This window comes from Symphalangus syndactylus, chromosome 12 (assembly GCF_028878055.3).
Source record: "Symphalangus syndactylus isolate Jambi chromosome 12, NHGRI_mSymSyn1-v2.1_pri, whole genome shotgun sequence".
Classification (NCBI taxonomy): Eukaryota; Metazoa; Chordata; class Mammalia; order Primates; family Hylobatidae; genus Symphalangus; species Symphalangus syndactylus.
This window is the reverse complement of record NC_072441.2, coordinates 133,680,725-133,706,002: the sequence shown is the minus strand read 5'-3', so window position 1 is coordinate 133,706,002 and position 25,278 is coordinate 133,680,725. Positions and strand designations below refer to the sequence as shown.

Genomic DNA, 25,278 nt, shown 5'->3' with positions numbered 1-25,278 from the left:
GAAGAAAACACATACTGACTAAGCTGTGGTCTCTGGGCTGAGCCCCCCACCCCTAAAACCCCCTTAACTAAAATGAGTTTCAGAAGAAGCTAAGGTCTCATTGCTAGAAAGAGGCATAAACAGGTTTTGAACTCAGGACTAAGTCCAGAATTTGTGCATTTAAACCCCACTCCCAACACCATCTCCCCTGCCCACCACCACCTCCACCAGTGAAACCGCCAGCCAGCACCAGGCCCAAGGTATTTCACACCCTAGGCACAGGCCTGGAATCAGTTACTTTATTTTGGCTTTCTATTTCCTCCTTCCAAATGTCTCCTGCCTCTCTTTCTTCCTTCAATTTGTCTTTCATATTGCAGATTTTTCTAAAATGCAAATGTAATCATCATTGCTCACTTGAAACCCCATCATGGTTTCATATTGCACTTAGGATAATGTCCAAACTCCTACAAGCATCTATTGCTACCAACTTGTCTTTCCAACCTCATCTGTTACTCATACCCTTCCCCTTCCCCACCCCACATATATCCCCTTAAAATGAATATAAATTACTTGCTATTCTTTCTTTTCTTTTTTTTTTTTAGACAGAGTCTCGCTCTGTCGCCCAGGCTGGAGTGCAGTGGCGTGATCTCAGCTCACTGCAAGCTCCACCTCCCGGGTTCAAGCCATTCTCCTGCCTCAGCCTCCCAAGTAGCTGGGACTACAGGTGCCCGCCACCACACCCGGCTAATTTTTTGTATTTTTAGTAGAGACGGGGTTTCACCGTGTTAGCCAGCATGGTCTCGATCTCCTGACCTCGTGATCCGCCCACCTCGGCCTCCCAAAGTGCTGGGATTACAGGTGTGAGCCACCGCGCCCGGCCCACTTGCTGTTCTTTATTGATGAAGACTTGCTGAATGACTTAGAGTCCTACTGGATTTTGCTTACCAGCTAAATGGGCCCCTCTCCTTCCCAGGCTCTCTATTCTTCCAGCTCAGATCAAGTTTCTCTTCTCAGGGAAGCCTTCATGGACCTTCTCAGGCCTCAGCAGCTACTGCCAATGCCAGCTTCCTCCATTTGAACAAAACTAAGGAGCTCTTTGCACTTTTAATTTTTTTCCTCTTCCCTGCTAGGGTAGCTGGCAGGAGTTAATAAACAATAAAATACAACTGGAGGGGTGAGAGGCAGGAACTACCGGGGCCTGTGGCAGACCAGATCTATGGCAGGGTCTGCCACCCTGTCTGTGTGCCAGGGGCAAGATAGGCCTAACTTTCCCCAAGCTCGATTTCCTCATCTCATTTGAAATGATGAATAAGAATACCCACCTCAGAGCTATTAAGAAAATTGAACCTAAGGTATGCAAAGTCCTGCTCCTAGCACTTAAATGTAAGCTACTCTTACTCTAGTTACACATAAAGTTATTTCCAAAAACCTTACGAAAGTGCCCGAGCACTGTCCATGGTATGTGGTTTCCCGGTTGCTTATTGGGTGGTCCCGAGAGCCTTCCTTTTTTCCTTCCTGAGGCGTGCCAAGTGCCCTCTCCTCTTCTCTGGGTGGTGCTGACGCCTTCTTCCCAGGCTGCACCTTTGCTGGGCCGGAGGATGCCGCCGCAGCGGAGCGCCAGAGTGACCAGGCAACCTCCCCAGCCTCCACCCTCTAGCCCAGGCTCCCACCTCCGTCCTCCAGCCCCTCGAGTCACGTCGTCCTACTAAAGAGTTGGGCCGCAGCGCCCCGCGCCGGTCTGACCCGGAATGCCTGCTCGCCGCGGTAGGCCGAGGACAGGCGGGGCTCTGCAGGTCCCCAACCCACGTGCTCCCGGCCTCCTCCGCAGGGCGCCCCCTTCCGGCTAGGCGCAACATGGACTACATTTCCCAGGGTGAACAGCGGCGGGGCCTAGACTCTGCCGCGGCCTGGGGCGGCGAGCCGCTCCACCGCCTGCTCAGGGCAGAGCGGGCTGGCGCGAGGACAGGGCTAAGGACCCGGAATGAGTTTCCGCGCAGTTCCGCTGGGCCGTGCCGGCCTGTGCCGGGCCGTGCCGAGCCAGAACTGGCAGGAATGGGGGCCTGAGTTGGCGGTGCCGGGGACAGGCGCTCGGGGCAGCCCGCGCCTTGCCGAGGTCCCTGCCCCGTCCCGGCCGGCCTGGCTTGTCTTGTCAGTCACTGGGGCGGAGGCAGCGGCTGTAGCGGGGTTGTAGCCGGGCAGTGAGCACAGCGCGGGCCAGGCCGAACGGAAGGGACCTGCCACAGCCCCTCAACTCCACGGACTCTTCGCTCCAGACTAGCGGAGCTGCATCTCCGCGCTTCGTTGGACGCCTCCGTAACCACGAAAGGCTCTCTCTCCCGTGACCCTCCAGCCCCATGACCTCTTCATAGCACCCGAGAGCTCACCCAGGCGGGGGTGTTGTGGGTACAGACCATCGACCCTGTGACCCCTCAAGAGCCAGGGACTCGGTTTCCCCCGCAGGCCTCCCTCCCCTGTGACTCCCTCCACACAGATTCTGGGGACAGAGCTGTTACCTACCACTAGGATCCCCGCCTGAGAGCTCCTCACTGACGGCTCCCTCCTCGGAGTCCCCTTCACTGGGTCTCCTGAGAGCACCGCTTTTGGTCTCTGGCAAGCCTCCCACCCCCAAACGAGGTGGGGAGGCCTCGGCAGCCATGCCCGCCCTGGGCCCCCCCTCACCCCACCACTCCTTGGGCACCCAAGCCGGGGTCTAGCAGGGGGCCAGCAGCCAAGGGGCTGGGGCAGGAGACAGATCAGGGCCCACCTCCCTGCCAGGGAGGGAGCAAAGATGGAGCGGCGGGAGGAGCAGCCGGGGGCTGCAGGGGCTGGAGCAGCACCAGCCTTGGACTTCACTGTGGAGAACGTGGAGAAGGTATGAGGGCTCTGGGGTGGGCACTCCAGTGACAGAGCAGAAGTTCTGGGGACTGTCACTAATGGCAGAGCTCAGGCCTGGGCTGGGTGCCCGCTGGTATGGTGCCCCCAGAGCACCTGGCATTTGCTGTCTTTCTGGGCAGGCAGTATTGCAGTGCCCTCATGGGCTATTTTTGTCTTTCCTTACAGGCAGATCCCCTGTGGATAGATACTCTAGGGTCTTGGGATGGTCCCTTCAGGGTGCTGTGACTTAGCCTTCCCTCCAGATTGGCTATTTTCCAGCTCCATGGGAACTGCATGAGCAGTGCAGTAGGAAACTGGGAACCCAGGAGACCTGCAGCTCAGTCTCCTGGAATTATACTGATGCCAAACCATCCTGGACCTGGTTTTGTTGAGCCAAGGGCTCAGAAAATAATCTGGAACTAAAACAATCTGAGTTGTTTCGACTCTTTGGAGAAGGGTCCTTCCTTTATTGGATGGAAGCCAGACCAGTCCTGAGCAGGCAGGCCTGGGGCTGTCTCCCTTTGTTTTGTGCTGAGTCCAAGGGTCCTGGCCCTGCTGGGAGCCTTACAGGGCTCCTCCCTACTCGCCTGCCCACATAGCTCCCTGCCATGGCCCTCCCAGGCTCCCCCACTGCCCAGCCCATCTTTCTGAACTGCCTCTTTGGTTCTTTTCTGTATCTGCTCCCTACAACCTGAAATGCAGGAATGCATGCACCCTGGGATGAATGGGGAGATGGGGCTCCCTTACTTGAAAGCAGGGAATGATGTTCACTTGTTATCCTTAACCCCCGTTTGCCATAACAAACAATGAGGATGCATCTCTTCTGCCTGCTTTGGCGTCCCTGAGGGGCCAAACAAGGGCCAATGACCATAACTGGCTGTCAGGGGTACAAATAGAGCTAAGCTTACTTGGATGGAGCCTGCTTAGGGGTCAGGGTCCTGGCCACACTCTCCCGCCCCTTGGAGCAGGGCAGTGTTGGCATGGTGGTGCACTGTTCTATGTGCTATTGGGAGATAAATCTCACTGTTTTCTTACTTCATAAAGTCGCATTGGAATTGAGACCCTGGGGATCCTGCCAGTGGAGAGCACTAGGCGAGGTGTTTGCCAGGGCTGCAGCTATGGCCAAGGCTTCTCTGGATCAGTTGGTTGGACATGTGCCCTCTGAGGAGTGTTCTCACCCTCTCTTCCAGCATGTCTGTGCCCCAGGGCTGCCTGGCAAAGTCTTAGTCCTGCTCTGATTTCACACTGGCTTTGGTGCCAGCATCTGGAGTGACCTAGGGATGATCATGGGGAAGCTGAAAGGAGCTGTTGGAGTTGATGGGAGCAGCTGTGCCTGGGAGGGTCAAGTCCCCTCAAGCTGTTCCATGCCCTTCTCAGACTTAGCTTCATCCCTGTGAAGCTATTCCTTCCACCTGGGCCTTGCCCTCAAGTGCCTCCCCTTTGGAGAGATCAGCCTCTTTTTTTGTTTTCCTGTGGAGATTCCCTCTCAACCCATAATGTTTTGCTGTAAGGAGAAGAGGATATGGTAGAGCATGGGCAAGGTTCAGGCTCTCAAGATAACAGCAGGGCCCCAGGCCCAGGAAACACTGCAGAGCCCTGAGCTCTCCCTGCTCAGCCCCTCAGTCAGGGAGCGGGAGCAGCCTTGCAGGACCAAGTCACGCCTCTGTTCTGGGCTGTGGCAGGATCCAGAGTGGCCAGCACCTGCTCAGTCCTGTGCTGTCCTGCAGGCGCTGCACCAGCTCTACTATGATCCCAACATTGAGAACAAGAACCTGGCTCAGAAGTGGCTGATGCAGGCCCAGGTGTCCCCGCAGGCCTGGCACTTCAGCTGGCAGCTACTGCAGCCCGACAAGGTACCAGAGATCCAGTACTTCGGGGCCAGTGCTCTTCACATCAAGATCTCTCGCTACTGGAGTGACATCCCCACTGACCAGTATGAAAGCCTAAAGGCACAGCTCTTCACCCAGATCACCCACTTTGCCAGTGGCTCCAAGATTGTACTGACTCGGCTGTGCGTGGCACTGGCCTCACTGGCTCTCAGCATGATGCCTGACGCTTGGCCATGTGCTGTGGCAGATATGGTACGACTCTTCCAGGCTGAGGACTCGCCGGTGGATGGGCAGGGCCGCTGCCTAGCCCTGCTAGAGCTGCTGACAGTGCTGCCTGAGGAGTTCCAGACCAGTCGCCTACCCCAGTACCGCAAAGGCCTGGTGCGGACCAGCCTGGCGGTGGAATGTGGGGCTGTCTTCCCACTGCTGGAGCAGCTGCTACAGCAGCCCAGCTCACCCAGCTGTGTGCGTCAGAAGGTGCTCAAGTGTTTCTCCAGCTGGGTGCAGCTGGAGGTGCCACTGCAGGACTGTGAGGCGCTCATTCAGGCTGCCTTCGCTGCTCTGCAGGACTCGGAGCTCTTCGACAGCAGTGTGGAGGCCATTGTGAATGCCATCTCACAGCCTGATGCCCAGAGGTGAGCTAGTCCCCACTCACCCAGAAGACAGCCTCTTTGGCCAGACACATATCCATCCATCCATCTGTTCAATAAACATTAATTGAATGTGTACTGATACCTGGTCCTGGGCTGGAGATACAGCAAGGAACCAAAGAAGACATGGTCCCTGTCCTCATGGTTCAGACAGGGAGGCAGACATTACACAACTAATTATCAGTTATTCAGTTAAAATATTTGACTCTCTTTTCCTTCTCTCAACTAGTCACCAAGTCCTGGCTGTTCTCCTCCTGACCATATTGCAAATGTATTTTTTTCCATTTCCATTGCTACCACCTTAGTCCAAGCTGTCATCATCTCTCTCCCCAGATTACTGTAGAGCTTGTCCTCACTCTTGTACCCTTCATTGTCCCAGCAGCCAGAGTGATCTTTTGAAAATGAGGATCTAATCTTTCTGATCAGAAGCCTTCAGTGGCTTCTCAGTGCTCTTAGGTTAAAGCTCAGAATCCTTAATGTGACTCATAGTGGTGCTGCACAGTATGGCATCACTGGCCTCATCTCATGCTACTCTCCTTGCTCTCTACATTCTCACACAGTTTCTTTCATTCCTTGAATGTCCCGTGTTCCTTTCAGCCTCTGGCTCATCACATGTACTTGACACCTTGCCTCAGCTTAAACTTCATTTCCGTAGGGAACTCCTCAATGGATTCTTAAGGCTAAGTTTGATCTTCTGTCTTATATTACCTCAGAGCTCCCAGTATTTTTCCTTCTTAGCCCATAACATGATTTCTCTCACCTCTGTGAGGACAGGGACTCTGTCATTTTACTTTGTCACATTGTGCTTGGCACATGGTAGCATTCGATATTTTGTGAATGGTGGAAAGTAGGAGTCGCCTGAGTTGGGAGGGGTGGGGATGGAAGGGATTGGGGGAGGAAGGTGGATTGTTCTAGGCTTTAGGAACCACAGCAGGTGCAAAGACTTGTGGGCAGCATCATGATACATTCAAGGGCCCTAAAGAAGTGAATGTAGTGAAGTGTTTGGCAAATGTTCATTGAGCATGTCCTGTTTTGGGCCCTGTGCTGAGCTCTGGGAGCACAGAGACAAATGCTTTAGCTTCAGTCTCAGGAGCTCACAGTCTAGTGGACACATGAATGGCAAGTACAATCAACATGATGAATCCTCTGATGGAGAACGCAGGGGCCTTGAAGAACCCAGAGGAGGCCTTCACTGAGTCTGAGGGCTGTGAAAGGATTCCCAGAGGTAGTGACAACCCAGCTGTGTAAGAGTTAGCCAGATGGAAGTGATGGATGGGGAGGACATTCCAGCCCAAGCAAGGGAAGGGTGAAAGCCCAGAGGGTCTGGTGATCTGTAAATCATTAGATGTGATTAGACAGCAGGATTTAAGGGCCAGAGTTATAGGAGACCTGGACCCAGATCATGCAGGACCTTGCCCAAGTTTAAGATTTTGATCTTCATCCTGAAGATGATATAAAGATATTAAAGGATTATAAGCAAAGAAAATGGCCTACTGAGACTTGTGGTATGAGCTGGATTAGAAAAAGTGAGACTGGAGGTCCTGACGCTGACATTTCAGAGATGGGGCTTTGGGACCCTTGGCAGAATTGGAAGGGAAAACCATTGAAAGAGACTTCATGGAAGAGTGGCTAATGACTCAAGCCTTGGCATTAGTCACATCTAAGTTTGAATCCCAGATGGTTCACTTACTAGATCTGAAACCTTGGATAAGCCATTCCTAAGGCTCAGTTTCCTCATCAATAAAACGGGGATGATGATATCAACCCCACAGAGTTGTAAAGGTTTAAATAGGATAATGTGCATAAGTCCTGCCCCTGGTGTTTGGTAAAGAATATTATGACTCCTTGAGTAATGGGGGTTCTTTTGTGGTCTCTGCTAGGGTTGGGATGGTCAGCAGCATGCATTTGTACCTTTGGGTTATTGATACGTTACATGTTTTAAAATGGGAACTGTGTGTATATGTTCTACCTTTATACTTTATGTGATCAGTTAGTGATAACTTTATTTATTTATTTAGAGACAGAGTCTCACTCTGTCACCCAGGCTGGTGTGCAGTGGCACAATCTCGGCTCACTGCAACCTCCGCCTCCCGGGTTCAAGCGATTCTCTTGCCTCAGCCTCCAGAATAGCTGGGATTACAGGCGTGCATCACCACGCCCAGCTAATTTTTGTATTTTTAGTAGAAACAGGTTTTTGCCATGTTGGTCAGGCTGGTCTTGAACTCCTAACCTCAGGTGATCCATCTGCCTCTGCCTCCCAAAGGGCTGGGATTACAGGCATGAGCCACCATGCCTGGCCAACTGTTCGTTTTTTAAAAGAGAAACATAGTTACTATTAAATGGATTAAGGCTGTTTACTTTTAGTATTGGTCATAAGAAGTAGAACTGGAATCATGCAATAGAAAGTGGGCCTAGTTGTTCAGTGGCTAAATTTGAAAAGGAGTTGGTTTCCTATATATATGTGTGTGTATACATACATATATATATATGTATATGATGCACGTACACACGCATACATAGATAATGTGCTTAACCTTTTAAAACTTTAAACAAAATATTGGGGTTGATTTTAAAAAATAAAAGATTGTTTCGGTATGAGGATTAAATAAGAGAATGTGAAGCTTTTAGCATGGTCCCTATATACTCCGTAAACGGCAGTTGCCAGTATTTGGTTTCATTATTGTGTTACGAGTTATTATGATACCTATCCCCTGGCTTCCCAGGCTTTCCAGCTTAAGGTGGATACCTAGTCCCAGATCTAGGTCTCTGTTGGCACCCTGAAGCTCAAGTGCTGGGTGGGCTCTGACAGTTGGTGACTAAGGGAAACAGATCAGGGCAAGTGTGTGGGTGATGTGAGGTGTCCTTGGATACACCCAAGTTTACCCGCCCAGCCAGTCTCAAGGGCTTTGGCAGGTAATTGATGCCCCTTCTCCTCTGAACGAATGAGCAAGCAAGGAGCCAGTGAGGTAACCCACAGCCTCCTTGGCGCCCATTGGCTGCAGCCCCTTGGTTGCTTAGCAACTCTCCCCATTTTCTCAGCTCTGCTCCTGAAGCGAAGCGCTAATTGCAGGTCTGGGCTGAGCTCCGTGTGAGCAGCAGCAGAGGAGTCCCAGCAGCCCTGCCTCGGCTACTTGAACTGACCGATTGGAGCCAGGCCTCTTGGACCCAGCCTCAGCTGTGGTTGTAATGACATCCTCCCTGTCTCCTTCCCCCAAACCTAGAAACCTCTGGGACCTCAGACTTGTTCTTCTGTCCACTCACAGGTCGCAGACACAGGTGCTCAGGTGGTAGGAAATTTATGCAAGAACTTCTTCCCATGGGTGAGCTGCATCCAGCCCAGAATCCGAGCCTGGCCCTTGCTCTACCCAATCTAATTTCCCAGCTTTGGCTTGTGGAAGTCACCTTCAATGACTTTGACTCCTGGGTCATCCAGGCACACCTTCCTCAGGTGTCCTGACATTGGCCGTCCCCTTGGCTGAGCTTGCACTCAAGTCACCCTTTTCCTGCTCCTCCACAGCTGTTGCTGCTTCCTGGCTCTCCCCTTTGAAAATTATTTTTTTTTTTCCTGAACTATGTTTTTAATGCTGGAAAAGCTTTTCCTTGGGAGTTGGGGAGGGAGGGAAAGTGAATTAGGCAGGCTGTTGGGGGCTCCCATCAGTTAGGACTGGAGATATGGGCTGAGACGTACATAAATCCGTTGGGGAAATTCTGGTTGGGCCCTGAAAGAAAAGCAGACCTGTAGGCCGGGCGCGGTGGCTCACGCTTGTAATCCCAGCACTTTGGGTGGCCGAGGCGGGCGGATCACGAGATCAGGAGATCGAGACCACGGTGAAACCCCGTCTCTACTAAAAATACAAAAAAATTAGCCGGGCGTAGTGGCGGGCGCCTGTAGTCCCAGCTACTCGGAGAGGCTGAGGCAGGAGAATGGCGTGAACCCGGGAGGCGGAGCTTGCAGTGAGCCGAGATTGCGCCACTGCACTCCAGCCTGGGCGACAGAGCGAGACTCCGTCTCAAAAAAAAAAAAAAGAAAAAAAGAAAAGCAGACCTGTAGCAGTTTAAGGGGCAGTTTCAACCTTTATTCTGCTTCTAAGTTGTTGTATGACCTTGAGTGATATGATATTCTGAGCCCTTTGAGGCTGTATTATCCTTGATTTGTCCTATTATGAGGCTCAGATGGGACAATTAAGAACCTTCGCCAAGTACCCTGCCATCTGCATGAACTTTGGCAGGTGGAGGAAGGAGTCTTAGAATACAGCGGGAGCTGTAGGGGTCGAGCGCTACCTCCTGCACCCATCTCAGCTGCTGAGGAGCTTGTGGGCCCTAGCCTTGGCCCTGCCCCTTCTCTTTGTGCCAGAGTCTGGCCTGAAAATGCCCATTGTCTGGTGGTGCAGCCAGTGTCAGGGTCAGGAGACTGAAGCTATCCCGGCTGTCTCCAGGCAGCACCCCCTGGGGCTGTCTCTGGGCTGGGGATATCCTGGCATGGATGACTTTTCCTACCAGAATGGGGATGTGGAGAAGGAGGCTGATGTCCCTAGGCTGGTTGCCTCTTTTTGTCCTTCTCATCCTCCCACCAAGGATATGAGGCTACTGCCTAGCAACCTGCTTGGGGCAAGTCCAGATAGAACTCCCTCTGGGATCCTCAGTCCCCAGCTCCCTAACATAGATTGCTATGGTGACACTATGATTGACAACAGAGGGGTCCCAAGCATCTGATCCCCGCTGTTAGAGTGTGACTTCCTCTGCTTAGTCTCATCTCCACAGACCAAGGTGCTGGAGAGGGATCCAGTGGGCTGAGCCAGGCTTCTCTCAGTCCCCTTTGTATACTGGGCTGTCTGTCCTTCTCCTTTAGAGATCATTGTGTTTCAGGGCTCTGATCTGGACCCTCTTATTTTTTTCTCATTCGACACTTTCTCCTTGGGCAATTCTCATCTATTCCCATAGCTTCAATTACCAGCTGTTAGCTGATGACTCTCAAATCTATGGCTTTTGCTCTAACCTTTATGCTGGGCTTCAGGGTTTTATATCCAACTCTTTCTAGATGCTTCTACCTGCATAACCTATCAGGTGTCTCTGAATCAACTTGTCTAAGACTGAGCTTATCACCTTCCACCTCCCATTAAAGGTGTTACTATTCCCCGCTACTCACCCCACAGGTCTCAGTAAATAGCTCCACCGTCTACTTAGTTGTTTAGCCAGTGACCTGAGAGATGTCTTTATTCTTCCCCTTCCTCATATCCAGTCAGTCATCAAGTCCTGTCTGTTTTGCCTCTTAGCTGTCTCTGAGTTCATTGTCTACTTCTCTTCCTCCCTGCTGCCACCGCACTCCTCAAGAGTTGGGATTTGGTGGTAGAGGGTGGAACGGATGGCAGGGATTGATGCTCTCATGAGCTGTTGCTGCCTTCCAAAGTCTTTAAAAAAAAAAAAAAATCAGGGCTTCTGAGCTTGTGTTTACTCTTCTGTCTCCCACTCTTGTTCAATCACCCCTGACAGACTGTATTAGTTTCTTAGGGCTACCGTAACAAAGTACCACAAACTAGGTGGCTTTAAAGCCAAACAAATTAATTGTCTCACAATTGTGGAGGATAGAAGTCTGAAATCAAGGTGTTGGCAAGGCTGTGCTCCCTCTGAAACCTGTAGGAGACTCCGTCCTTGCCTCTTCCTAGCTCTGTGGTTTGCTGGCGGTCTTCAGTGTTCCCTGGCTTCCAGCTGCATCACTCCACTCTCTACTTTCGTCCTCACCTGGCATTCTCCCTGTATGTCTCTGTCTTCACATGGATGTCTTCTTATAAGGACACCAGTCATATTGGAGTTCGGGTCCATCCTAGTCCCATATAACCTCATCTGCAATTATCTTATTTCCAAATAAGATCACATTTTGAGGTACTGGGGATTAGGATTTATCAAAAAATGTATCTTTTTGTGGGGACATAATTTGACCCATGACAGTCTCCCCTCTGGTGCCCCAAACTTCATGTTATCCCCACATGCAAAATATATTCACTTCATCTCAACCTCCCCAAAAGTTGTAACCTAGCTGGATGTGGTGGCTCCACCTGTAATCCCAGCTACTCTGGAGGCTGAGCAGGAGGCCGAGTCTCTTGAGCTCAGGAGTTTGAGACCAGCCTGGGTAACATAGCAAAACCCCATCTCCAAAAAAAAAAAAAAAAAAAAAAAAAAAATCTTAACCCATTGTGGAATCAGCTTTCAGTCCAACTGGAGAACACAATTCAACCCATAATGCCGACCTTCTCATACTTCCTTCTCAGAGTTCTTCTGGGGGTCCCTGACCTAAGGTTCTTCCCAACATTGGAAACATCAAATCTGCCATGTAGACCCTGACCCTTTTTTTGCTTAGGATTTGATAAGGGGAGGGGAGCTTTGATGGAAGACAAGGAGATTATGCCTTTCTCTTAAAGCCAGTGTAGGGGTGAGCAGAGAGCTCTGATGGATTTTCTCACCTCATGCCTCTAGGTACGTGAACACACTCCTGAAACTCATCCCGCTGGTGCTGGGTCTGCAGGAACAACTGCGGCAGGCAGTGCAGAATGGGGACATGGAGACCTCCCATGGCATCTGTCGCATCGCTGTGGCCCTGGGCGAGAACCACTCCCGGTAAGGGGTGGAGCAGCTGGGGGTGGGATAGTAGGGCCCTCTAAGAGGTGGGGTTATGGAAGTCCCCAGAGAGGTGGAATGACCTGACTGTGTCTCCTCCTCCCCAGGGCCTTGCTGGACCAAGTAGAGCACTGGCAGAGTTTCCTGGCGCTCGTCAACATGATTATGTTCTGCACAGGCATCCCTGGCCACTATCCTGTCAATGAGACCACCAGCTCCCTAACCCTCACCTTCTGGTACACGCTGCAGGTGTGTCTGTGTGACCTCCAGTAGGACTGGGCTGTGGCAGAAGAAGGTGGATCATGGGCTTCTATGGCTGCTGGTGAGGTGGCTAATTCTCTTCCCTGGCTCTCTCAGGATGATATTCTATCCTTTGAGGCAGAGAAGCAGGCTGTATACCAGCAGGTGTACCGGCCAGTCTACTTCCAGCTGGTGGATGTGCTTCTGCACAAGGCCCAGTTCCCTTCTGATGAGGAATATGGATTCTGGTCCTCAGACGAGAAGGAGCAGTTCCGAATTTACAGGTGATGGTAGCAGGCCAACTCCTCTAAAATGGAGTCCAGAAATAATGAAGGCAATGAGGGAAGGGGCCCAAGGCCAGGCTTTCTGAGTTTTGGGGCTCCTTTCTGTTTTCTAGGCATCGTTGCAGAGTTGTGGGGGTACTGGGGTAGGCTCCTGGGCTTGGGGGCAGGATCCAGGGTCAGGATCCAGGCAGTATAAAAGGCCTTCATCTGCTTCTCAGGGTGGACATCTCAGACACGCTCATGTATGTCTATGAGATGTTGGGGGCCGAGCTGCTCAGCAACCTCTATGACAAGCTGGGTCGTTTGCTCACCAGCTCAGAAGAGCCCTACTCCTGGCAGGTACCTCCCAAGCCTGATTCCCTCAGCCCTCCCAGACCTGTCACACCCTCCTCCTCATCCAAGCCAGTGGCACCCTCTTTCTCCAGCACACAGAGGCCCTCCTCTACGGCTTCCAATCCATCGCAGAGACCATTGACGTCAACTATTCTGATGTGGTGCCTGGGCTCATTGGCCTCATCCCACGGATCAGCATCAGCAACGTGCAGCTGGCAGACACTGTCATGTTCACCATTGGTGAGACCTGGCACACACCCATGACCATATTCCCAGAGCCACAGCACCCGACCCTGGCCACAGCCAGTATGCTGGATCCTATCCAGAATGGGAGAGCCACATGCCTACACACAATCAGTGTTGTAACAAACTGACTGTCCTGGCAGGTCTAGGGGGTCCATCTGATGGCACACTGAGCTGCAATTCAGTGAGGCTAGTTTACTGTCAGTGAAACAGCAGTGCTGGGCCTCTGTTGAGTAACCCCTTCCTGCTTCTCAGCTGTAAGGCTCATGTTTGAGCATGCACATGCATATGTCCTCTGAATGGAGCAGTGCTCTGTGCTGGGGCTGCAACTTGACCCTGCCAGGAACTCTGCTTGCCTCAGAGACATGGTACAAAGCCAGCCTGGCCTGCCTCAAAGATCCTTCTGTCTCCCTCCTTCCTCCAGGAGCTCTGTCTGAATGGCTGGCTGACCACCCCGTCATGATCAACAGTGTTCTGCCCCTGGTACTGCATGCCCTAGGCAATCCTGAGCTCTCTGTCTCTTCTGTGTCCACCCTCAAGAAGATCTGCCGAGAGTGCAAGTACGACCTGCCTCCCTATGCTGCCAACATTGTGGCTGTGTCCCAGGTATGCAGGGGCCCTGGATGGTGCTGGGCCTCAGAGCACACTCTGCACTGTGCTGATACTACATTCCTTCTTTCTCCCCGCAGGATGTGCTGATGAAACAGATCCACAAGGTGCGGCTCAAAAGTTTCTAGGGGTCTCCTTGGGGGTCTTGTGGGAATCACTTATCCCTGAAATCCTGTTTTTTGGCCTTCCCCTTCCTCTTATCCCTTATTCTCTGTTTTTCTTCTCCCAAGAGGCTCATTTTCCTTCCTACCTCTCAACTAGATGTGGCCAGGACTGACCATCAATGTTCTGCCCCACAGACAAGCCAGTGCATGTGGCTGATGCAGGCGCTGGGCTTCCTGCTGTCAGCTCTTCAAGTGGAGGAGATCCTTAAGAACCTGCACTCGCTTATCTCACCCTATATCCAGCAACTGGAGAAGCTGGCAGAGGAGATAGTGAGTGAGCTCTGGGGGCCAGGGAGCGGTACTGAGATGCTATGGCTGATGAGGGGTGAAGTTGGAGCTGGCTCTCAGAGCTGAGGCTCAGTGATCTGGGGACCAGACTGGGGCTGGGAGATCTTGAGCTTGGTTTGCTTCTCCCTGCAGCCCAATCCCTCCAACAAGCTGGCCATTGTTCACATCTTGGGGCTTCTCTCCAACCTCTTCACCACACTGGACATCAGTCATCATGAGGATGATCATGAAGGCCCTGAGCTTCGGAAGCTGCCAGTGCCACAGGGACCCAACCCCGTGGGTGACATTGTCTTTGCCATCCCCCCAACCCCCACCTCTGGGAATGTCATTGTCACTCTTCAATTCTGTGGGTAATGTTGTCATTGTTCTCCCTGCCCTGTGGGAGTGATATATTTGGTCCTCTGACTCCATGAATGACCTATAATTGCCTCAACTCTGTGTGTGATGTTGTCCTTGTCCCCAGCCCAATCAGGGTGATGTTATTGAGATTCCTCAGCCCCATGAGGAACATTGATGTTATATCCTTCAACCCTTAAGTGATGTTGTTATGGGCCCCTTTTCAACCCCTAGCTCTGTAGGGCTTTCTACTTCAACATTTAATGTCCCCTGTGGGCACTAAGGATGCTCATTACATCCTCCGCATGTAATAGTTCTGGCCTTCAAGTCGCTCCCAGTGTAGAGGAAATTCAGGTTGCTCAGATTGTCACAAAGCAGTGTGATAAGTCCGGTGGTAAGCTTGGGCATAGGTTTTGGGGTGACCACTTACAAGCTGCTTGATCTGAGGCAAGCCTCAGCTTCCCATTAAAAACTATGAACATTGAAATGTCTGGCTTACTCAATTGATAGAACTGTGCTGGATAGTAGATGTGGTCTTAAGTGAAGGTAGTTTGCATATTGTAAAGTTCTTTACAAATATAAGGGACTGCTTTGGTCGTTGTTCCCAGAACTCCCTCCCGGATTTCTCCAGGAGAAAAGGAAGCCATAGGCATCCTGGCCTCTCTGCTTAACTCCCCAACCCAGTTTCAGTTAGCCTCTTGGCTTTAGACCACACCTGGGCCACTGTCATCACACAGAGCTGCTTCTTTACATGGTAGTCATCATCCTGCCTTTCCTCACCTCCCAGGATCTCGGTCTGCTCTCTGCTCCTCTATAAGCTGGGAGAGCAGCTTAAGCCTGCATCTGTGCATTCCTTGGGGCTCCCTACCTCAAGCCTATTTGGAGGAGATAGCATCTCCACTTCTTCAGAGGCTAGCCCATAGCCTTGGTTTTACAGAGCAGAGATAGATAGGGAGAGATTTTTTTTAAGTTTACAAAGTTTTTGTAACCTTATGAAGCACTTGTGATATCTCTGCTTTGCGGTTTGAGGCTTCCTTTGAGATGATCCCTAGAATTCAGGATATACTCCTTTTTCATTCATGAGAGAGTTCAGCAAACCACTTCTTCCCCCAGGGGTCCCATGCCCTGGGTCCTCTATGTGCATTCCGGGGTAATAGGTCTGAACTGCTCCCCTCCTCCCTGCCACCAAGTCCTTCTCAAGTGGGTCTCAGTGATGGATAGCAGAAGCGCCTCACTTCTTCCTGTGCCTTCAGGTGGTGGTGGTGCTGCAGCAGGTCTTCCAGCTTATCCAGAAGGTGCTGAGCAAATGGTTGAATGATGCCCAGGTTGTGGAGGTGAGCCCTGACCCTTGCCCTCTGCTCCCATAGTGACTGCTCAGAGGTGTAGCAGGGTAAGATGTTACTGCCACACTTCAGCTTACAATGGTTTGGAGAAAACAAGGGAGGTGAATCCTGCCCCATAGAGATAAGGAATCTTTTGGGAAGACATTTAGAACTCCCCAATATCATGAGAAGTGCTTAACGTGAGGACTCTAATATTAGGGTCGAGTGACAGTCAGGCATCTGTTTTAGCACCAGAGACCTGCCTTTGGTCCCTTTTCAATTCAGGTTTTTTGTTGCCATTGCTGCTCCCTGAGAGGAAATGTTAGAGATGTAAGTTGCAGGAGTTAAGTTCCGCAGTTACATCCTGTGCCCCTCAGTGAAGGGCCTTTGCCCCTGCCTTTCAGGGTGAGGGTCAGACTTGCTTACCTTCCTTGGTTGGCAGGGCCAGGCAAGGCTTATAGGTAAGGGCCCGATCTTAGGCCCCCTCTGTGCAGGGCTTCAGCGCTGTTCCAGCCAGTCGTGACCTGCTGACCAGGGCCCCTTTGCTTTCTTCCCAAGGCGGTGTGCGCTATCTTTGAGAAGTCTGTTAAGACACTGCTGGATGACTTTGCCCCCATGGTGCCACAGCTGTGTGAGATGCTGGGTCGGATGTACAGCACCATCCCCCAGGCCTCTGCTCTTGACCTCACTCGACAGGTGGGCCTTCTGTTTGGGGCAGAGATCCTGACCCTGGGTGGGGGTGGGTCAGATGGCTGCTGTGGCTGGGGTCCCCACTTGAATTCCAGGGATATTGCCCTGTCCTGGTGAGACTGGGTCTCAGCTGACCAGCATTCCCTGCTTTCTTGTAGCTGGTCCACATCTTTGCTCATGAGCCTGCCCACTTTCCCCCAATTGAGGCCCTCTTCCTGCTCGTCACCTCCGTCACACTCACTCTCTTCCAGCAAGGTAGGTCCTGACCAGGGTCTCTGCTGCTGCTGCCACTGCCACTGCCTCTGCTTCCCCAAATGGGGAGCCAAAGCTGCCCACTCTGTTCTTCTCTGTCCCCTGAGTCACACGTGGGACTTGATGGGAAACCTGTGAGATCAAGCACAGCACCTTACAAATAGTTGAAACCTTAGGTTGAAGTGGATAAGAGGGTGAATGATGTCTTCTGCTGGCCTGCTGGGCTCAGGGCCAGTCTGGATATGGAAGAAGGAGGTGGGGGTGGGAGGTGGGCAGAGGCTCTGAGGGGCTTGGGGCACTAGGCTGGCTCCTTTACTTTGGGATATAATGAAAAGTGGAAAGAGCACGGGCTTTTGAAGTCAGCTAGACCTAGATTCTAAGTTCATCACCACCAACTAGTTGTGTGTCCTTGGGCAAGTCACTTACCTTTGCTGGGCCTTCATTTCCATATCTGTGAAACGGAGATACCATATACTTGAAATGATTGTTTACAGGTATTAAAGTCACATCTTCTGGGCCCCTGGCTCAGGGGCTTTTGCACAGTGAAGTACTCAGAGACTGCTGGTTCCTTTCCCTGCATCAAGGCTTAGTACTTTCTAGGCCAGAAGTCAAGTACCTTTGGCTGTGGTCCTAGCCCTCTATTCACTGTGGCCCTTTGCCTGAGAGAGTTGGGAGCAGGGGCTTCATTCAGGCTTCTCGTGTTGTCTAATCCAGGCTTCCAATTTGGAGAAACAAAAACAAAAACACAGCACTGCTCAGCTAGCCTCATGAGCCTTGCCTGGATTCGTGGTCACAGGTTTGAGGCTCACCAGGGGTCTCGGTTGGTGCCCAGAGTGCTCACAGCTCATACCCTCAGTGCCTGATCTCATGGTCCTGGCCTCTGTCTCTGTAGGCCATGGAGTAGGTCCAAACTGGGGAGAGAACTGAACCAGAAACCTGGTGTGGTCATCCTCAACTCCACCTCTCCCACTCCCCGTACCCAATCTGGCAGAAGCCCCATTGATCCTGACTCCTGATTCTCTCTCGGTTGGTCCACTTCTACCCACCTCCGTGGCCACTGCCTGAGTTTAGGGTCTCACCTGGATTATCAGCAACCTTCTAGTGGGTTTTCTTGGCATCTCCCCTTCTCTCCAATCTGTTCTGCACACTGCAGCTATAATCTTCATAAAAACACAAATCTGAGCATTTGTCATCCCGGGCTTAAAACCCTTTCGTTGTTCCCATTGCCCTCAGCTTATTGTTCCATTCCCACCCACATGACAAGGCTCTGGCATGCCTCTAATGTCCTCTCCTGCCAATGTCCTCATGACTCCAACATTCCAGCCACACTGCCTCTTCCTTATCGTGTCCCATTTGATCCCTGTGCCTTGCTCCTCTGACTGGAATGTCCTATGCCCTTTACTGGGTGAACTCTCACTCCTTCATGCCTTAGAAAGCAGGAAGACTCCGTCACTTCTCAGTAATTTCTCTCTGAGGCAGAATTGGGTGCTTCTAACTGTACTGAAACTGCATCCCATACACACTGCTGACACAGCACTGATCACACATGATAATCAGCTTTCATGTCTGTCTCTCTTACTAGACTTAAGCCCCTCAAGGGTAGGGTTGAGTTTCTTCTCTCTGCATCCCCAGTGCCCAGAATGAGGCCAGAATACAGCAGGCCACAGACACTGTTAAATAAAGGAGAGGGAGGGCTCCCTGCCCTTGGAAACTTTCCTTCTCGTTGTCTGGCCCACCTCTAGCAGGGTGGCTGCTGAATATCAAACCTGCATGGCGCACATTGGGCCTCACTTTCTAGGATTTAAATAACTCAGGGTTCAGATACCAAAGGGACAGGCTTTATTTATTGGTGACTCTTCATAGCCTAGAGAAGGAAGCAGGGCAGAGATGATCTGCTTTACAGATGGGGAAACTGAGCATTGGTGGCTTGCGCAAGATCACACAGCTACTTAGTGGTGTCTTAGGCAGATGGTTTTGTACCACATCCTCCTGAGAGTGGAGAAGCCTGAGGAGCTCCAGGTGCATGCCATATTCTTGCCTCAGGAATCATCAGAACTGGAGGCAGCAGTGTCCAACATCATATATGTTGGGCTTGTTGGTTGTCTCGCTGGATAGGATGGCTGCCATACCTGTTATGCCATCCCAATCTTAGCCATTCCTTCCTCGGGCTCTGCCTTCCCACTGGACCATGGGATGACACATTGGCTGCTTTCCCTGTTTCTTGGCATGTCCAGATGATGGGAACTAGTCCTCAGCCCTGAGCTTGGCTCTCTGCAGAGTCTGTGTCCATGTGGAGGAGCTTTGCTGGGGCGGGGCTCTTGTTTTTGGCCTTATGATGCTGTTTCCTCCTCTGGGCCCTGCCAGTGACTTGCCAGGCCATCTCCAGAGCATGCTGGGCACTGCCCTACCTAAGCAAGGTCCTCTGGTTTAAGTGGACCGAATAGATTATTTTCCTTTGCCAGACCAAGAGCCCTAAGGCCATCGAAGTGAGGTGGCACTTACTCAGGCTCTGATGCCCTGGCCTTTCTAGGGCCCTCAGACAAACCTCGAAAGGAGATACCAAGGACTGACCCCCCACCCCCCCCACCGCCATCCTGGCTCTCCTCTTCAATGACTGGCTGATGGGAGGTATATGCTAGGAGCAGTGTAGGGCTACCCCAACCTGCCAGAGGCCACAGTAAGTGTGGTGGCTGTTTCTTCAGCTATGTGGAGTCCAGAATCGCTCAAGTACCAAGGGAACACGAGGGGATGGCCTGAGGAGGAGTGGGGAGTAGGCGGAAGGCCCCTTGGAGGGAGCTGGGGCAGGCCCGTCCTTCACTTTGCCGTCTCTTTCTGTTGGGCTTCTCCCAGTTCATGGTTTTTGTATGTTTTGTTTCTTTATCTTGCTTCCTGCTGCTCATGTGCCCCCACGCTGTCTCCCTGCAGGCTCTCAGTCCCACATAACTATATGAGGTTGAGTTGCTGTTTGTATAATTTTTTCTTAAGTTCCATCTTTATTATATTTTAGGGCCCAGGGATCATCCTGATATTGTTGATTCATTTATGCAACTCCTGGCACAGGTGTGTTTTAGTTTTATTCATTCACGTTCTGTTCTCTCTCTTTCTCTTTCTCTTATGTTGAAATTCAATTTAAGCCTATTTTTAGCTTTCTGTTGACAAATTTTTTTTCTGTTCAGTTGAATAGAGTTTCTTCATCTGTTTCCGTGGAAGTTGACAACCCAACATCCTCCTTTAGTGCCCCTATGCCTCACTAGCTCAGTCTTCTGCAAAGACCAGGGAGAGGCTGATCCCGAAGGGAGGGAGCTGGGCTGGCATTGGGTGGGGAATGGGAAAGGGAGGGGGTGGTGACTGCGCCCAGCAGTTTCTTGTTGCCCAAGAAGTTCACGGGTAGGGCTGGAGTTGAAGGGTCTGGGGTTCACTGTCCCCGTGCTCCTGCCGGGAACTGCCTGCCTCAGTGCCCCCAGCCTGCTCCTGAGAGGTAGGCTGGGAGCAGCTCCAAAGCAAGGGGCTGAAGAGGAATGTGCTCTGGGCGGTGGAGCCCAGAGTTGGGCTGTTGGAGAGGTTGAGCTGCTGCTAGGAGGTGGAGTGCAGGCTCCACGTTAGGATGTTTGCATTTTGTATGTTTCAGTGTGTGAGACCTTATTTTGTATGTTTTGAGTTTGGTTTGGGAAGGGAACAGAAATCACCTATAAGTAGTATGTGAATTGTGTTGGGTGCTGGGATGAATGTGTGCCTTGATGTGTGCTGTATGTTGATGTGTTGTGTGTTTTGTGTTGTTTGTTGATGTGTTAGGCCTTGATGGATTTAGAGCGTGGACATGTGTTGGAGGTGTGTGTGTGTTGGGTTGTCGGAGTGTATATTATGGAGGATAGGAGTGTATGTTGTGGCATTGGTATGTCTGTATCAGAGTATGGTTTGGAGATGCATGTTGGGCTGTGGGGGTATGAAGTTAGTGTGATGGGGGCTTCTATGTGTTAGGGGTTCCTAGCATGCAGACCCCCTAACCTGTGAGCTGGGGCAAATGGAGTGTTTCTTTGCTTAATCATTCCACAGATATTTATTGAGTGTGTGATACATGCTGTACTTTGCTAGGTACTGAGGATATGATAGTGAGCAAAAGCAGGCACAGTTCTTGCTCTCCTGGAACTTACAAGTCTAGTTTCTGGGGGACGGGTAGGGTGGGAGGAGGGAAGAATAGGGAGTGTTCTGGGCCTGGATGGATATGTGTGTGGGTGTTTTCAAAGGTGTATCTTTGATGGGGAGGGTGTCTGAATGTGTATTTGTGGACGGGTATGTTGGGAGAGTGCACAGGGAGACTGTGGGAAGGCTGAGGGTGTAGGTGTGTGGACATGGTTTGGGGATGTGCAGGTGTTTGGTGTATGACTGTGTAATGAGGGTGTGTTCCAGATGGGGAGAGTGTGTGTATGTTAGGGGTGTGATAGAAGTATGTAAGGAGGGCATTTCAAGTGATGGTGCATGTGGGGGTGTTTGCACATGAGTAAACATGGGGGGTAGAGGGGATGTGAGGGGCTGGAGGGTAGAGGTCTATGTGGTATGCAATGGGGGCATTGCTGGGGAGCAGCAGTGTTTAAGGATGGCCGGAGCTGTGCAGAGCATCTCCTGTGACCTGAGGATGTGCCAGTCATGTCCTGGTACCACTCGGGGCAGGCCATCTGCCCCCTTCACTTCATCTCTTCCCCCTCACCCACAGCAGCACTGGCTCCTTGGTGTGTGTATGGCCGAAGAGGGCCTGGACACAGGGTACCCTGGGTGAAGGATGGGGCTGAGGCTCCAAGGCTCCTGCTGTACTTTCCTTCTTCTTGAGCAGGAGCTGGAGGGTGCCTCAGGAATATAGGAGGGACATGGGAGGAGGGTTGTTGGGCTGAGGGCTCCCTGTCTGGCTGCCATCTCTTCTTCCTGCTGCCCTGTTCACAAACCTGGGGTGCTTAACTCCCTCTGTGAATCAACATGAAGTCACTGCTGGCAACCTAGAGCCCGCCCGCGAGACATCTGGCCCTGATGGAGGGGAGAGGGAAAGGTGTCTGGAACCCAAACTTTCTGCATTATGATCCCCACCCCCAACCTCTCTCACATACACCTGCACATTCATGTACACATACATGTACATAGCATCCCTTGAGCTGTCCTCACCTGACCTACTGAACTGTGAGGTGGTCCGGGTCCCCCAGAGATGGCTGGGTAGCTGGTTTTGGCAGCCTTTACCTGTGAGGTGTGAAGTTGGGGGCTGGGGTGGCAGGTGAGTGGGGGGGATGGTCTTTGGAGCTGGCTGGGGCTGGGCTTACCAGCTCCACCTCCTGCAGGCTCTGAAGCGGAAGCCAGATTTGTTCCTGTGTGAACGATTGGATGTCAAAGCTGTGTTCCAGTGTGGTAAGTGGGGCGAGATGGACAGGTGGGCCTGGGGCTCCCCTAGAAGGATCGTTAAACTGATCTGCCTCTGCCTCTCCCACAGCTGTGCTGGCCCTCAAGTTCCCTGAGGCACCTACTGTCAAGGCCTCCTGTGGCTTCTTTGTGAGTCCAATGCTGAACCCTGACCCACTGCCACCCCAGTGCCCTGCCCTGCCCAGGACTCCAGACAGTAGGGCTGGGGTGTACAGGTCTTGTCCTCAGGGAGAGCTGGGAAGGAGCTGGGCTGATGGGCCTCTCCATCCTCTGCAGACAGAGCTGCTGCCTCGGTGTGGGGAAGTAGAGTCTGTGGGAAAGGTGGTACAGGAAGACGGTCGTATGCTGCTCATAGCAGTGCTGGAGGTGAGATGGAGCAAAGGGGGGTTTGATGGGGTTGAGGGCCCCACACTGCTGAGGCAGCTGGCCTTCTGGGAGGCTTGAGCTTTTGGTTCCCTAAGCTCTCAGATTCTGTTTATTCTTCAATTAAATGGCTGAAAGTTGTTAGGATTGCTGTGGGGATCAGCTGGCTCTCAAAAAGCAGCGCTCACTGTGATGTGCAGTTTGGCTTAGGAACTGTCCAGAGGGCCTGGGGCAGTTAGGCATTCTTGCTGCAGAAGGGGCAGAAGGGGCAACACCCTGGTGTGCTGAGAACCCCTCTCCCTCAGGCCATTGGGGGCCAGGCCTCCCGCAGCCTCATGGACTGCTTTGCCGACATCCTGTTCGCCCTGAACAAGCACTGCTTCAGCCTCCTGAGCATGTGGATCAAGGAGGCCCTGCAGCCACCTGGTTTCCCCTCTGCCCGCCTCAGCCCTGAACAGAAGGATACCTTCAGCCAGCAGATCCTTCGGTGAGCAGAGCTGGGGTGGGCCTGGGGTCAGGCAGAGAGGGGGCAGTGGTGGTGGCTGGTGCTAACCTGCTCTTCCTTTTCTCCTTCAGCGAGCGAGTGAACAAGAGGCGGGTGAAGGAGATGGTGAAGGAGTTCACACTGCTGTGCCGGGGTCTCCATGGCACAGATTACACAGCTGACTACTGAGGGGTGCCCCCATCCCACCCACCCCTTCTCTTCACCCTTCCCTATTCCCAAAGAGTAAACCTAGACCCTCACTGCTGTCTCTGCCTCCTTTCTGCTGTCACCACCACCTAACTGAAAGCCTGGGTCCAGAAGGCCTGCGGGAAGGATGGGCGGATGCTTGGACCCAGGCCTTGGGAGGGAATGGTGGGAACACCCTCTAGCTCCCAGGTTGGAAGAGATATTGCTGTAGCCAAGCCACCTAGCCTGGAGCCCTTCAGAATACTGTCATTGCCCTTGGGGTGGGGTGGTTGCAGTAGTGTCATCAACCCCCCCATCCCCATTAAATTAATCCCAACATGCATGTATGCATACATTTATTTAATCAACAGCGCTGAATATTAGGCCCCTAGCTCTGTGCTGCATTGTTCTGCCCTGAACAAAGGTTGATCTAGCCCATAGCTACCATGCTAACCTGGGAGAATGGTGAGGAAGTGAGGGAAGGCTGCATGGAGAAAGTTTTTGACAGGAATGGCAGGCTTTCTAGGTAGAGGACTTGAGGCTTTGGGCTGCAAGTGGGGTAGGGCTGGGTCCATTTGAGAAGGAAGAAATGGAGTGGAGTTTTGACTTCCAGGAGGGGTTTCTGGTGTGGAGTTACACAACATCGAACTTGCATATGGTTGAGGAGGGCTATAGAAAGGGGCTGAGTGTATGTGTATTGGGGGGTGGGTGGGTAGCAGGGAGGTGAGGGAGAGAAGATACCTCAGCCGCAGAGGAGAAAAGAGGAAAGTAGGACCTAGTGTTGTTCATATGTCCGCTGCTCCCCGCCTACACAGGACCTCCAGCACAGGATGGTCAGGGATCAGTCAGCACCAGGGACAGCTCCTGACCTACTCTTGCTTTTCTCCCTTAGCAGTGTTGCCTCCCTTTCTGTCTCCTCGGCTATAGTTTCACCTAGGCTGCCTCTCAGGTACCCCAGGCTTCTCCTCAGTAAGATCTGACGAGGAGAACTGAGTTCTCCCCACTTTTACCCTTGAGCTTTCAATCTCCTTGTGGGTGATGGGGAATTCGTTACTCCCACATTCATCCCACTCCTTCCCTGTTCAATAGATCTGGGTTTGATGCTGATTGTGCCACAGAATTAGTGTCTTATTACACAAGTAGTCTCTTTGAACCTCAGTTTCTGTATCTGACAGAGGTATGTAAGGAGGGCATTTCAAGTGATGGTGCATGTGGGGGTGTTTGCACATGAGTAAACATGGGGGGTAGAGGGGATGTGAGGGGCTGGAGGGTAGAGGTCTATGTGGTATGCACCGGGGGTATTGCTGGGAAGCAGCAGTGTTTGAGGATGGCTGGAGCTGTGCAGAGCATCTCCTGTGACTTGAGGATGTGCCAGTCATGTCCTTGGTACCACTCGGGATAATTCTTACTCCAAAGACTGTAAACACTAAAAATGAAGTGCCTAATGTTCAGTAAGTGCTCAGTATTTGGCTGATTAAATAGCAAATGCTTTCACTGCATGCGATATCCAAAGAACTACTTTGTAAAGTTTTGTATATAAATTAATTTGACCCTCACAACAATCTTATTAAGAGGTACTATTGTCACAACTCCCCATTCTTCAGATAAGGAAATGGGCATAGGGACATTCCTAAGATGCTCAGTAGCAAGTGACCAAGCACAATATTCAAACCCGAGCCGGTCGGCACCAAGTTTAAAATTACGCAGTGTAGCCGGGCACGGTGGCTCACGTCTGTAATCTCAGCATTTTGGGAGGCCGAGATGAGTGGATTGCTTGAGTTCAGGAATTTGTGACAAGTCTGAGCAACACGGCAAAAACCTGTCTCTACAAAAAATACAAAAATTAGCTGGATGTGGTGGCGCGCGCCTGTAGCCCCAACTACTCAAGAGGCAGAGGTGGTAGGATGGCTTCGGCCCAGGAGGTGAAGGTTGTGGAGATCGCGCCACTGCACTCCAGTCCAAGCAACACAGCGAGACGTTGTCAAAAAAAAAAAAAAGAATGAATGAATGAAAGAATTATGCAATGATACTGCCCAGAGGATAGAGTGCACGTGAAATGCTTAACAGTGAAGTCGGTGTTCCTGATGGCCGCGGGTGGGCTGAACCGGACTCCCAGCGCCCGAGAGGAGCGCCAGGGGAA

General features: G+C 51.8%; 1 protein-coding gene across 3 annotated transcripts; it reads left to right on the top strand.

The window, feature by feature from the left end:
• The first annotated feature begins 1,864 nt into the window (after positions 1-1,864).
• Positions 1,865-23,212, top strand: IPO13 (importin 13). 3 transcript variants are annotated; one of them, XM_055254924.2, is made up of 20 exons: positions 1,865-2,851; positions 4,581-5,317; positions 11,804-11,944; positions 12,052-12,193; positions 12,302-12,468; positions 12,687-12,807; positions 12,894-13,041; positions 13,469-13,650; positions 13,734-13,760; positions 13,953-14,087; positions 14,238-14,381; positions 15,695-15,775; positions 16,322-16,459; positions 16,612-16,708; positions 19,713-19,765; positions 22,027-22,093; positions 22,176-22,234; positions 22,382-22,471; positions 22,774-22,955; positions 23,045-23,212. In XM_055254924.2, exons 1-20 carry the CDS (start codon positions 2,768-2,770, stop codon positions 23,139-23,141), a joined length of 2,892 nt encoding a protein of 963 aa, XP_055110899.1. In that variant the 5' UTR covers positions 1,865-2,767; the 3' UTR covers positions 23,142-23,212. The 3 variants fall into 3 exon arrangements, 2 of the variants coding, with proteins under 2 accessions (XP_055110899.1, XP_055110900.1); XM_055254925.2 differs by lacking the exon at positions 22,382-22,471 and having other exon boundaries at positions 1,889-2,851; XR_008652869.2 differs by lacking the exons at positions 19,713-19,765; positions 22,774-22,955; positions 23,045-23,212 and having other exon boundaries at positions 1,889-2,851; positions 22,382-22,455.
• Positions 23,213-25,278: the final 2,066 nt, after the last annotated feature.